The sequence below is a fragment of the Apiospora hydei genome (assembly GCF_038363865.1).
Source record: "Apiospora hydei strain CBS 114990 chromosome Unknown utg000006l_segment0_segment0, whole genome shotgun sequence".
Taxonomy (NCBI): Eukaryota; Fungi; Ascomycota; class Sordariomycetes; order Amphisphaeriales; family Apiosporaceae; genus Apiospora; species Apiospora hydei.
Window position 1 is genome coordinate 253,522 of NW_027117365.1, and position 13,618 is coordinate 267,139.

The window sequence follows — 13,618 nt, forward strand, 5'->3', positions numbered from 1 at the left end:
CTCCTATCGCAAGGTACGGTACAGCATGTACCTAACCTACTGCATCTAGATTGCATATTTTCGGCCTGCATCTGCCAAGCTGGCTGGACTGCAGGACGCATTGAAGTGCATGGGCGCGTCGTCGGTGGGGCTTGGCCCGTCGTGGTTTGCCCAATGAAGCGCCCGGATGCAAGGGGGGGCATTTATCGCCAAGAGGGCGACACTCACGGGTCTTCTCGCCGGGGGGACGTTTAGACCGACGGGACCACGAGGGAGGGACCTGGCAGCAATCAATCAAGCCACTTGGAGACACACAGTGAGCTGTCAAAGGGACTCACTCATAACTAGCAACCGCGCCCCCCCTCTGAGGCATTCCTGCGAAGGGGGAACGGAACTCACTTGGTGGGTTGGCTCCCAAAAGCCCTTTTCCTGCCCATTTTTCGGATATCAGGTTCCAATCCAGGAGCGCGACTATTTATTTTTCTACTCCCCCTGCCCCTGCTTCCACGAGAATTTCCCACATAAAATTCTCGAAAACCGCCAGCAGGCTCCAAACCCCCATTATTTTCCGTCCCTACTTACCATGACGCACCTCAACCCGCTCACCTTCTACCCCGCCCCGGACCCCAACGGCACCGGCGTCCTCGTCCTCCCCGGCGGCGGCTACGGCAACATCAGCTGGGACAACGAGGGCCCGCCCCCGCGGCCTGGCTCAACGCGCGCGGCTTCGACGCCTGGGTCCTGCGGTACACCGTCGACAGCCACCGCGGCGCCGTCGCGCCCGTGTACCCGGCGCCCATCGACGAGGCGGCCGCGGCGGTGGAGCGCATCCGCGCCAGCGGGCGGGTCGCCACCCTCGGGGTTTGGGGGTTCTCCGCTGGGGGCCACCTGGCGGCTATCACGGCCACGACCACTACCACCACCTCCACTACCATCAAGAGTACCGCGAACGGGGTGAAAACAAGCGGGACGGAAGAAGAAGAGGCCGGTCTGGAGAAAGAGCCAGAGGCCCCGTCGTCCATCGTCGACTTCGCCATCCTCACCTACCCCGTCATCACGATGCACCCGGACGCCATGCACGAGGGCTCGCTGCGCAACCTGCTCGGCCCCGACGCGCCCGAGGACGTGCGGCGCGGCATGTGCGCCGAGACCCGGGTCGGGCAGCACACGCCGCCCGTGTTCCTGTTCCACACCTCCAACGACCCGATCGTGCCCGTGCAGAACACGCTCCTGTTCGCGGGCGCTATGGCGCGGCACCGCCGGCCCTTCCGACTGGTCATCTTGCCCGACGGGCCGCACGGTATCGGGCTCGCGACGGAGGATAAGGAGCGTAGCTGGACGGGGGAGCTGGAGCGGTGGATCGTGGGGTTCGTGGACGCGAAGGCTTGAGGAGAGGAGCCGTCGGACACAAATAAGGAGAGAGAGAGGCAAGTGTGTGTGTAACATGAGGCGGCGGCGGTCGAGCGAGAAAGCTGCGTTTTCAGAGAGAGAGAAACAGCCAGAGGGAGGAGGGATGGGTCAGTAGAATAGAATTGCATGGGCCGGATTAGCATTACTAGATGCCTGCGAAGGCGGCGGGAACACATTGTTAGGGTTGCATCTCGTGGGGAACTCATCGGGCATCCGTCTGCCTCGCTGTTATGTGATTATCAGCTACCTGTTGTAAGACACCCCTTCGCGCTCCAACTTACCTCGGTCCTTGGCGCGGAAGACTTGGGAGCGGCAAACCCTCCCAAGGCCAATCACGTACTTCTTACATGTGTCACGGAAGATAGATGAACAAGTGGAATATGTTAATAAAACGTCATCGTATTCGAACATGAAAGGGTATCAATTCTAAACACACCCACACCCACACACTTGTACAAAAAACGATTACTATTAGTCTCAAGGCTCAACAGCACCCCTTCCCAAACGAGTTCCGATCCGGCGACCCGAAGCTCGACCCCGCCGCTGCAGCGCCCCGTTCGAGAAGGCCGGCGGGTTCGTCCAGGCGCCGCGGCGTGCAGCGGGTTCGCCTCGTACTCGACGTGCACCTCGCGCGTCGTGTAGATGCCCATGCGCGAGTCGTTGGTGCCCGTCGTGCCCCCGCTCCCGCCCGAGTCGTGGTGCCGGTGGTACACGGTCGCGCTCGGAGGCTGGCGCGGGGAGTATATGTTCTGGGATTGCTGTTGTTGCTGCTGCTGTTGTTGTTGTTGTTGCTGCTGCTGCTGCAGTTGTGGTGGATATTGCAGCAGTTCTGGTTGTTCCTGCAGTTGTTGCTGCTGTTCTTGGTTCTGCTGCTGCAGCTGCTGGTTGAGCCGCTGGTTCTCGAGCTCCGTGTACGAGGCCGTGCTGTTGCGGCTCCCGCTGCTGCCGTGGCTGCGGTGCAGGACCGAGTCGACGACCTTGCGCATGCGGCCGCTGCTGTGGTGGTGGTGGTAGGGGTGCCGGCTACGGCTCGACGATAACTGCGAGAGGCCGCCCGACGTCGTCGTCGTCGTCGCGTGCGTCATGTTGCCGAACGTCGTGTTACAGGACACGTCCTCGTGCTCCCACCGCTCCAGCCGGCGCTGCTTGGCGACCTTGGCGATCAGCTCCGCCATGGACATCTCGATGTTGAGCTTGACCATGTAGGCGAGGGGGTGGAACTGCATGTAGCTGTGGGTCAAAGTTTGTTAGTCACTGCTCCATGACGAAAGCTTCATCCTCCGATTCTCTTTTCCTGAAAGCGACCCGACTTACACGAAGGTGTTCTTCAGGCTCATCATGGAGATGATGAGCACGTCCATGCTCAGGGAAAAGCAGATGATGAACATGTTGAACCGCACCAGCGTCTTGTACTTGGTGAGCCCGTTGGAGACGAGGTTGCGCTGCACAATAACAATGAAGTAGATGTTGAGCGCGGCGTCGATGATGAGGTAGATGCACTTCTCGCAGCGGTCCCACCACGAGTTGATCCACATGTACTGCGCCGAAATCTGGAGCCGCGCCGGGATCCAGATGTTGTAGACGGAAATGTTGACCAGGGTGATGATGACGGCCACGATGGTCTTGAGCTGCCGGGTCCAGCGCTTGTCGTGGATGAGGATGGAGCACCGGTTGATGATGATCTGGAGCAGGAAGTGGACCTGCAGGGCCCAGGTGGTGACTAGATTTGGATACGCGTGGTCAGCTACGAGAGGCACAGTCGCAATCTGAGAGGCTCTGCGGTGTTACCATACGAATACCGAAGTAGAAGGCCAAACTGAGTGTTCCCATCACGTTAGCGATTTCCTGCCGCAAGTCGAAAGTCGAGAAGACACTCACGATGGCAGCAGCACATGCTCCAAGTACAGGAAGCACATGATGGCGAAGCCCAGGCACACGACGATCTCACCCCAGATCATGATGATGTACGGGCTCCGGAAGACGCGGTTGCCGCGCTTCTTGTAGCCGTGCCACGTCTGCCGGATCGCGGTCCAGGTCGTGAGCCATCCGAAGCCGAGGGTGAAGCCGAGCGCGAGCGAGGCGATGATGTAGTCTTCCGTCGTGACCGGCTCGGGGACATAGTGAGGCGACACGAAGCTCATGGCTCGGGCGGCGCGGGCGAGTAAGTCCTGGAATTTGAAATGGAAAAAATTCCCTTCCCTACACTCGTGCTAGGAGCAGCAGTTGGCATGCCGTGAGGACGGATCGGTGAGGTGATCCTGGAGCTCGACCATTGGCAACCCCTATCGTTTATATCAAGGCCCTTTCAAAGAGAAGTTGTGTTGTGTTATGTTTCCTCGTTCCTTATCTCCTCTTGATCCGTTTTCTCCAAAAGCGAGAGGGATAATAGTAAGTACTCGTATGAAAAGATCCACAATAACGCCGCCGCCTGCGGAAGGGGAGAGGAGAGGAGAGGAAAAGCACAGAGGTTCTTTTTGTGGCGATAAAAAATGAAGAGTCGGGGAAGCCTGCTACCAAAGAGCAACTACCCTTATTCCCATGTGCTGACATCAAGCCACCACACGAATTCGCGAGTCATAGTGGAGGTGGTTCGCGTTCGTTCCATGGTTTCATACTTACAGATAGCTGTCGAGGAACATGCGGAGAAAGCGTAAACAGGACGGGGAGAGGATTGGGGACCGATGACGAGCTCTGGACGGGTGGCCTAGCGATCGCGGGTTTTAAACTTTGGCGCGGCACAGGCTTGGCGTAGCTGACGGTCTTTTTTTCTTCTCCTTCTTCTTCTTCAGGCTAGAAGGCAGGAAGTAAGGAAACGGGCCTTTCGACAGGAAGAAAAAAGGGTTACGATGCCGCGGAGGAAAGAGAGAGCTGTCTCGAGTCTCGAGTCTCGAGTCGTGGTGGATCGACTGTGCTGCGGTGGCTAGGACAAGAAGGGTTTACGGGACAACTCTATTTCAGCTTAGGCCGTTGAACTACTCGCTGGGGGCGCCCATGGAGGATTCGGGGTACCTTGCCTACGGCTAACGAACTTCAGATGACCCCTTGCCGCGACAGGGAGGGCGGGTTTAAACTTTCTCCTCGCGGACCTAGCGGCGTCGTCGCCGGCTTCTTGACGAACTCATTGCGTTCGTCCATTTTTGCTCGGTCAAGCCTTTCATACATATCCATCACCAGCCTTGGCCCCCGGAGCATTTCTGTGATTCTGCGTAATGGAACAACCGAAGAAGCACAGTCGAAGAATGACAAACGGCCAGCAGGGCGCTCAGTAAGATATCGGAAAGTAGCTGCCGATCCTGCAGCTGGCCTGTCAGTTACTGTATGACTAATCCCTGATATGGTTGCCCCGTCTATCTACTCGTAGTAGTACTACCCCGGATGGGATAGTTTTAACTCTGTTACCTCCAGAAAGAAATCTGCCTGGTAAGGGGCGTCAAACACAGTCCGGAAATGTCGTGCTGCCACTGACTTTTGCGTGCCAGCCGGGATTTGTCACGCATCGTGTTGTCATCTCATCATTCGAAACGGTCTTCACGGTTCACCTCAAGTCAACCTCGGCCGTCCCTCGGAGCTGCGATACTCCTCGGTGATGTTTCATTGCTACCATCCGAGTCTTATCAGTGATAAAAGTGATGATGAATCTCAGTTGTCTGCGAACTAAGCAAACGGCGTGCGTAGTCACAACATACGGTGGGGGAGGATCACTACCAGAGCGCCTATTTGAGCTCTCCACCCATCCAGTAGTCAGTCTTTACTACTGTGTAGACCGAACGCCCGCTTTTAGCTAAGGCGGGCGGGCAGACTAACTAAGTAGCTAACAACGCCATTCTGACTTCATGGCCGTGAAACATGTGATAATTAAGGTTGCCAAGCGTCCCTCGGAATAAGCCCAACGAGCTCTCTCGCAAGCACATTCTATTTCGGGTCGCAGTCGATTGGAACGGTGTCGGGTAATGCACCCCCCTTCAGCTCGACCCCGTGTCGTGGATCTGCAGTAGCCGACAAGCACTCCAGCATCCGGTCCCCTACCACCACGACCACCACGACCACTACCACAACAGCCAGCAGCTGTGCCGTGTGTGGCGACCCGGGGAGGGTGGGACCCAATCGGCCTAGGGAAGCATGCCGACAAGCTTCGAGGCCAAAAGGCCTTCTCTTATCGAGGGTGTGCGTCGAATTCTTCTAGAACATTACCCGTTTCTCTCTCGCGCCCTGATGGCCCGACGCCCCGGAGCCGCACCAACCCCGCACTGACGATGCCCCGGAAACAACGACACGGGTCCACCGCTGCAAGTTCGACCATATCGTGCATTGCTAGGGCTCTCTCCATATGCATCTTCCCCAATGACGGGGCCACCCCCTGGCAGCGTCGATCCGAATCCACCATCTCCCCCAGGCCAAGACAAGGGGCGGGCAGTAGTGCGAGATGTGCTTGCTATGCGACCTCACTTGCACCGCCAATCCACCTACTAGCGGAACTATTACAATAGTCTTCTCCAACAGATGGCCTTTCCCCCAAAAGCTATCGGGGAGTCGGCTTCTAGAAAAGTCTCCAACTGCTTGCGTCGCATTTGCCCGTCCTAGACTAGACACACTCGGCCGAGTGGTTCTTCCAACCCGCGACCGTGTTTAGCGGATACTACCTAACTTACCTAACACGGGGGATTACTCAGAGAGGGAGATCTGCTCCAACTCACTCAATCTGCCGTGGGCCATAGCCGACCGACTTTCGCCACCTTCCTCTACCCTACGTAGTACACCTACAGTAGCTCCTCCGCAGCGGAACCTAGACCCGACGGTATGATGCCCACCGCCCGTGCCGCTTTCTAATGGCTTAGTAAGAGACGCTTGTTCCCTTGCGCGGTTTGTCCTCTTAGCTAGGCCGCCGCAGCCGCCGTCGCCGGGGGTAGGGACGTGAACCACCTGCCAAGTCGGCTGCGAACAGACCGCCAAGCCTCCCACGGAGATTCATGTACATATGTGGCCTTTTCGGGCGCCATGCTCCCCTGACTTAAGACCTCCTCATGCAAGCTGCACTACTGACACGCGCGTGTGTGCATTGTCGATCCTTTCCTCCAACACGCTTACCAGTACGCCCACGGTAGCACTTTTGGCGTTACCCTACCTGCCTCGCACTGGATTTGGATCGGTACGACGCCGAAGTGGGCCATTGCTCTCGTTCTTTCTTTCCTTCTCTCTCTCTCCCTTTTTCTCACCCCATCGTATCGGGGCTACCCGACCGGTTCGAGCGTGGAAAACGATACGCCCCAGCAAGCTTGGGTCAGCCCCTCGAAACAGCTCATCCATCATGATTATGTTGTCTTTCTGGCTGTGCACCAGATTGAGTTGAGATAACAGCCTCAGGAGGCTGGTTGTCTTCTGAGATCTCGATCGTGTGAGGCAATATGACGGTCCCGAGGGTTACCGGTCCAACCTCAGCCGTGCGACGGGGACGGTCCACGAGGAGCACGAGGAGCACGAGAAGCTTGTTATCTTTGATCCCGTACTTCCAACGCGCTCGTGGCCGTGTGACACTTCTAGAGCTTCTACGCGTCTTTCTTGACGTTTCAACGGCCGGTACAGAAGAACAAACGCAATGCCAACTGGCGTTGGTATCAGTTCCTGCTGAGTTCGCCTTCGAAGTTAAGGGTCTGGGTTGGGAAATCCCCCGGGAGATGAACGTGGCATGCAGGCCAAGATATAGTCGTTTGATCCTCTAATTACTGAGGTTGGCTCCGTCCAGCTATGAGGAAGGACTCGATTTAGGACCCCAGTGTCTTCAACACCCATGACCTTGGTGCGTGAAGACAGCAGGGAATGAAACATGTCTCGCCCTGGTACGCACAACGTGTATACCTTCCACCAAGTGGCAACAGTTATCCGCGTTGCTCAGGGGGTACCACAAGATCTTACCGGCAAGCTCTCACAAGGTAGATACCGTGCAGCCCGAATTGCTTCCTCGAGTTTTATTGGAGAATCGAGGCGTCAGATTCCCATCTCATGCCACGTCTATACTCGCAGTATGTCGCGCGACCAGCTTAGGGTATGTGCCGACTGCTATATCTAGACGGCCCTGCATCCCCCCCACCGCGACTAGTCCCGTTAGAACATCCAGATCAGGTGAGTTATGCATTTCGAACATGGCAAAGACAGCTGGCGTGTGAGCTTCCAGTACTACCATACTGCTGATATCTTGCCACTGGTTCGGGTTTGCATGTACGACACCCATGAAGAGGCCGGTATCTGGTTGGTCACCGTGATTCGGTTGGCGTCCAGCGACTTCTTAATTCTAGAACGTGATAGAGCAAAAGACGTGGCCGAAGACTTGAACTTGGCTATCAAATTTTGCATCTTCCGGTTTTGAGCAACAATTGGACGGGCAACTCTGCCAGATATTACCCTCTCGGATACAAGCTTAAAAGGAGCCCGCTGGTTCACCAATTTGGTGGAAGAGTCTCGGGAGCCTTGCCTAACCCACCACTGTACTCCTTTTCGCATCGATTTCCGAAGGCTTGGCCACTTGAAGTACAGTTTTTTGAGAACATTACAAGTCCGAGTGATCAGCACGCAAACCCTCATCATGCCAAAACTAGACGTCAGCGAGCTCAACATCATAGCTTCTGTTCTTGGTAAATACGGACCAAGCCACGAGACGAGGGGTTTATTGTATCTAACCTATATACGCAGGTGCCTTTACCATGATCTTTGGGCTCATAGCTGTGAACATCAAGAGCCGGTGGTACTTGGGTGAAGCCCGTAAGACATCCCGTCTACCTTGCCACCACACATAATACTGACTGTTGCCACACTAGTACCAGCTGTGGTTATGGGAATCATTCTCGGCCCCATAGCAGCCAAGGTTCTGGACTCCCAACAATGGGTCAACACCACCATTATCCGACAAGATGATATCACACTGGGCGTCATGAGAGTCATGATCGGGATTCAACTGTCCGTGATGCCACTTTTTTGTCTCAACCGTCCATAACCCACCGCCGGCCAGGCCCGATACTTATCTGTGCTGACCACTACTGAAATAAAACAGAGTGATCGCGGGCTACCAACTCCCCGCCCGCTACCTCCAGCACCGCTCCCGCGAAATGCTCGTCTGCCTCCTGCCCGTCATGACCCTGATGTGGCTCTCGACCTCGGCGTGCGTCCTGGCCGCGATCCCGCACCTCGGCCTGTACGCGACCCTCATAATCGGCGCCTGCGTCACCTCGACCGACCCCATCCTCTCCCAGGCCGTCGCCAAGGGGCCCTTCGCCGACAAGTTCGTCGTCCGGCCGCTGCGCGAGATCATCTCCGCGGAAGCCGGCGCCAACGACGGGTTCGCGTCGCCGTTCCTCGGGCTCGCGATTGATTTGTTGCTGCAGGCGCAGACACGGTCATTGGGCTCGGGGTCGCAGGAGAGGAGTATTATGAGGGCGTTGGGGATCTGGGTGGTCGAGACTTTGCTTTATACGGTTTTGCTGGCGATTGTATACGGCGCCGTTGCGGGGTTTTGCGCACGCAAGGCGGTTGAGCTGTCGCTGTCTAGGAAGTGGATCGATTCCGAGGGCTACCTCCTCTTTCCATGCGCGCTGGGCGTAAGTTACCGCGGCTTCCCATTTCCATCAATCTCATCTTTCTTCCCTTGAGGCCATGCTCGCTAATGATGCTAACATGACTGACTTGGGGTGTCTAGTTGTTCGTCCTCGGCACCTGCGGCGCGATCGGCACGAGCGACCTCCTCGCCTGCTTCGTCGCCGGCTGCGCCCTGAACTGGGACGGCCGGTTCCTGGCCGAGACCAAGCGCCGGCACGACGAAGTCAACTCGTGCATCGACGTCCTCCTCAACTTCGCGGGGTTCATGTACATCGGCGTCACGGTCCCCTGGCAGAGCTTCGACCAGGCGGCCACGACGGGGGATCACCTGGCCGCGCCTGCTCGCGCTGGGGGTGCTCGTGCTCGTCTTCCGGCGGATCCCGGCGCTGCTGGTGTGCTACCGGATGATGCCGGACGTGGTGCGGAGCTGGAAGGAGGCCGTCTTCATGGGCTATTTTGGTCCGATCGGCGTTGGGGCTATTTACTACTTGGAGCACACCACCATCCTGCTACTGGGCGTGACGAATCTGTCGAGCAGCGGTCGGGCGTTGCTCAACGCCATGGGCCCTAGTAAGTTCAAATAAACCACTGTTTATCCTTCTCTGCTTTTTTTTCTTTTTTAGTTCTTTTTTTCATTTCTTTTTTTTCATCCCAACAATGCTCCGTTCGTTTTGGCTGATTGATCTCCCCCCCACACCCGCAGTTGTATACTTCCTGGCCCTCTTCTCCATCGTGGTCCACGGCCTCTCCATCCCCATACTGAACTGCATCTACCACTTCTGCGGCGTCCGCCCCGTCACCGACGACGCCGAGCCGATCCGCCGGCGGAGCGTGCACGTAGCGATGCCCAGCAATGCCGTGCCGGGGGACGAAGACACGTTCATTGCGTTTAATCGGTTCACTCGGCCGAACTACGAGTCGGAGACGCTGCCTACGGTGGAAACGCGTCGTATTACGGAGGAACCATCCAAGCCGCAGTTCGCGTCGGCGGTGTTCGAGACTTCGGAGGAGAAAGATGAAAAGAGCACACCGAAGAAGCCAAAAGCGTGCGTTATCACATGTAACGAGGTGTAGCTATCGGGGATCTGGGTAAAGCAGTATTAGACTTGAATAGACAATTGAACATTTTGATGATGATGATAATGTCATATCAGTGTTCAACACCCGAAAGTGGACTAATCTGCTCTAAAGGCCCTTCAGGGGTAACTCGATACGGGGTGACTTAATATCATAGTTCTGGTGTCTTGAGGGAGGAACGCATACCTAACACAGGTCCTGGCTTAATGTATTTGCAAATATCTCAGTAGCTAGTTGCCGAGTCCTACCTAGGCACTCTAGGCATCATAAGCATTCTACCCATCTCCCAAGCATCTATACATACAAACCGAATAGCCGGATCCGGCTGCAGGGAATACCAGACCGCAAGCGGCACCTCAATGATAAGCACCTGGGACGGGGCGCGGTAGCGGTGGCAGACGTCCATGTGGGTATGATCCCCACCGAGACTGCCGGTCAGTTGATGTATCAACCCGTACTTGGCCGTCACGTCCCCCCCTTTCGAACTGGACCTCGAGGATGACGCTGATATCCTTCCTCCATAATAGGTTCTGGTTCACTAGTTGACGACTCTCTCCCGGCCCGAGCCGCCGACCGACGGGGGCGAGGACGATGGGGAGGCGGCCCTTGTTCATAGATGCGTGCAGCGTGATCTCGCTCATGAGAGTGACGGGGGAGGAGGCCTCAGCTTGCTCTGCGTCCGGGTCCTTGAGGAAATTCATCCTTACGAGATCAGTGAAAAGCAGACTGGTGGTGTAGTCTCTGCCGTCCCGGCGCGCCGTCTCCAGCAGCGCGGCGATTTTAGCGGTAAAGCCTCGTTTTCCTTGGACGGCCGTCCGGTCTTTCCCGCTCGCCGCGATCAGTTCCTTGGAGCCGGGGCCGACCTCGGCCGTGGTCCCGTAGCAGCAGTCCAAGAGGATCAAAACGTCGTGCTCGAGGTTGGCGACGCAGTTCTCACGGAAATGGCCGAGGCTTACAGGGGCGCCGAGGTTACCGTTTTTATCACCGCAGTATATGAGCAAGTCCGGCGTTCCGTGAACACCTGGGGGAAACTCCTCAAACAGGGTCCTACGGCCCGCATAGAAGAATATAATCAGCGTCTTCTTCCCGTCCAAGCCGTCCGTTAACTCCTTGAAGGCTCGGGATAACGTCGCCCCGGCGCGGCCGTCGTCTATTTTCATGGTGTGGCGATGCGTCACGTACCCATAGCCGTCCCGGAAGACGGCTTCGAGGCGGGACATCTGCCTACGCTGCTCCTCGAGCCATCCTTCCTCGCGATCGACGTCCCAGCCCGCCATGAAGACGTGCACGGCATCGTAGTATTCCTCGAGGAATTCGAGCGGATACCTGCGTTGTGCCGATTTGATCCGATTGCCTAGGTCGTCGTAGTTGAGAAACTTCGGGCCCGTGCTAGTCGGGTCCCGAGGATTGGTGTTTTCGAGGATATTTTGGGGAGCTTCCATTTTTTTATTGGAATTGAGAGTGATTCTAGGCAGGAAGTGGATGTTTGATTTCAACGATGTGATTGCGTAACTGTGCTATTCTGCTTGCCTAGAATATAATCGTATAATAGGTGGCGAGGAGAGACTGCGAGTTGGTTCAGTAACTATGAATGACGAGTCAAGATCTTATTGTGTAGCAAAATGGTATATTACAGAAAAGTAACTCAAGTGACGGGTTTCGGAGATATTCAAAAAGGTTTGTGGAAACCGCGTCTAGAAGCTTATTAGCTGTCGTGTGCGCCAAAAGAACTAGCCATGATTATGTACAATCCGCTCCAGACAGAAACCATAGACTTGGCTCTCACCGGAGTTCATCACGTCTAAGATTCATTTTACGTATTGCCATAATATCCGAGGGCACGTGGTGATTTAGTTAGTGCCTGGGGACTGAGACACTTCGCTCTTCAATAAGCACAGTGCGGCCAGTGTATTGACACGTCTCGGAGGTGGCTGAATGACACCTACTGGAGCTAACAGAGCCTTGCGAGCTGGAAATTAGCCAACCCGCATTCCTCCCACTCCATCTTGTGACCCAGAACACCAAAAGGTCGCCTCGATGGCCGAGCAACGCGCACCATATTGGCCCGAGGGGTGGGATCGCGAGAGGCTGCTAAACGCCAGCGCCACGGGCGAATTGGAGCAAATTTCGGCCGAGGAAGTCAGGAAGCTCCGCGAGGGCCTCATTGCCGACTTTGGCGAGCCCGCGTTCCAAGACCTCATGGCCGAAATGGGGCGGCGGAAGGAGGAAGCTGCTTCCTCTACGCCCGCGTCGGCGCCTGAACCTCCCTTCATGGAGACGATGCGGCTCTACGAGGAGCGCACCGGCAGGCGATGGGACCCCTGGGGTTTCGTCGTGTACAAGAGCCCCGAGATCAATGACGAAGGGGAATGGGCGGCTTGTAAGCAGCGTTTTGCGCGCATCTTGGCCGAGTCTCTGGTCCCCTACCGCGGCTTTCCTGGTCTCGAAGAATGCATGGAGAAAATGAAGATCCAATGGATCGAGGACGCAGGAATTGATGACGCCTCGGTGGCATCTATTGCATGGTAAGCGAGTGGCCTCACCCAGAAATGCTCAACGAACACATGCCGATGATCTTTGGTTGTTACTTACTCCATATAGGACCGCTCTGCGAGATAACACAATGACGAACGGCGAGATATCTCTGTTCCCCTCCGTTCCCGACCCTGGTCTGCACCACAGCCTGTGCCTCTACATGACACCGTCATCTATGCATTCGGTGCTGAACTCGACGCTCCCAGTATCCACGCTGCCTCGTCGCCAAAGGAAGGAAATACCCTTTGTGCTAGCTGTTGCGGCAGAAGCCGCAGCAGCTGTCACCAGCGGGCCGGGCCGTGTGGAGGAAGCAGAAGAAGATAGTTGGAGAGGTTTCTTCAACGTTGCTGTCGAGACCTTGTTGACATCGCTTTTCCCTATTATCGCCGACGAGATGTTGTCGCCTCGTGAGATTGGCTCTCATGTGAAAGGAGAGGACGTCTGGTGTGATTATACACGATGGGGAGTGCACAAGGCCGGGGTTGGATATTGGGATGAAAGAACAAAGCAGCCTGGATGAGTGTTGGTATACAATCAGGCTCCCGTAAGGAGTAAATTCTTCGCCTCGCCTCGCCTCGCGTTGGGCCATGGTCTTGGGCTTTGATGGAATTGGCGGACTGTGTGCACTATTATCAACCACTAGGCGCAGTGTCTTGTGTTGAAAAGCGCAAGTAATTCAAGTAAAGCACTCTTAGGTTAAGGTAAATGCATGCTGATTGGCACGGGCTTTTACCGATGGGTGCCCCTATTGGTTCTACTCAGTACCTGCAGCGTCCGTGTATCTACCCCGCTACATAACTAACAAGGAAACATCGGTCGGTGTGCGTCGCCAAAGCCAGGATTTACAGGTCAGCAAAGGCGTGATATGTCTCGGTGTCCGGCCTTGGACCTCCGATAATCGGCACATACACACCATGTAGTCACTCTTACCTCGAGAGGCAATTGAAATGGTCACGCTCTCGTCGTATTCCAAGCAACTAGAAGAGTCATTTCAGATATCTAGTCCAATCGCCCAAGGTAGCGTACGTCAGAA

The 13,618-nt window shown here is 56.0% G+C and overlaps 5 protein-coding genes across 5 annotated transcripts; 3 read left to right on the plus strand and 2 right to left on the minus strand.

Moving 5' to 3' along the window:
- Positions 1-562: 562 nt before the first annotated feature.
- On the plus strand, positions 563-1,368 carry PG997_007256 (uncharacterized protein; the record flags this gene model as incomplete). The annotated part of the gene is made up of 2 exons (XM_066811571.1): positions 563-625; positions 658-1,368. The coding sequence occupies 2 exons, from the start codon at positions 563-565 to the stop codon at positions 1,366-1,368; spliced, it is 774 nt and encodes a 257-aa protein (XP_066666913.1).
- A 223-nt stretch (positions 1,369-1,591) lies between these two features.
- PG997_007257 (uncharacterized protein) lies at positions 1,592-3,530 on the minus strand (the record flags this gene model as incomplete). Its single annotated transcript, XM_066811572.1, has 6 exons — positions 1,592-1,614; positions 1,671-1,731; positions 1,914-2,619; positions 2,704-3,109; positions 3,183-3,205; positions 3,268-3,530. The coding sequence occupies 6 exons, from the start codon at positions 3,528-3,530 to the stop codon at positions 1,592-1,594; spliced, it is 1,482 nt and encodes a 493-aa protein (XP_066666914.1).
- Positions 3,531-7,966: 4,436 nt separating this feature from the next.
- PG997_007258 (Na(+) H(+) antiporter) lies at positions 7,967-10,047 on the plus strand (the record flags this gene model as incomplete). Its single annotated transcript, XM_066811573.1, has 7 exons — positions 7,967-8,015; positions 8,074-8,142; positions 8,199-8,337; positions 8,432-8,975; positions 9,074-9,240; positions 9,269-9,543; positions 9,677-10,047. The coding sequence occupies 7 exons, from the start codon at positions 7,967-7,969 to the stop codon at positions 10,045-10,047; spliced, it is 1,614 nt and encodes a 537-aa protein (XP_066666915.1).
- Positions 10,048-10,406: 359 nt separating this feature from the next.
- On the minus strand, positions 10,407-11,492 carry PG997_007259 (uncharacterized protein; the record flags this gene model as incomplete). Its single annotated transcript, XM_066811574.1, has 1 exon — positions 10,407-11,492. The coding sequence occupies one exon, from the start codon at positions 11,490-11,492 to the stop codon at positions 10,407-10,409; it is 1,086 nt and encodes a 361-aa protein (XP_066666916.1).
- A 595-nt stretch (positions 11,493-12,087) lies between these two features.
- Positions 12,088-13,105, plus strand: PG997_007260 (uncharacterized protein; the record flags this gene model as incomplete). Its single annotated transcript, XM_066811575.1, has 2 exons — positions 12,088-12,575; positions 12,652-13,105. 2 exons carry the CDS (start codon positions 12,088-12,090, stop codon positions 13,103-13,105), a joined length of 942 nt encoding a protein of 313 aa, XP_066666917.1.
- Between the last annotated feature and the right edge of the window lie 513 nt (positions 13,106-13,618).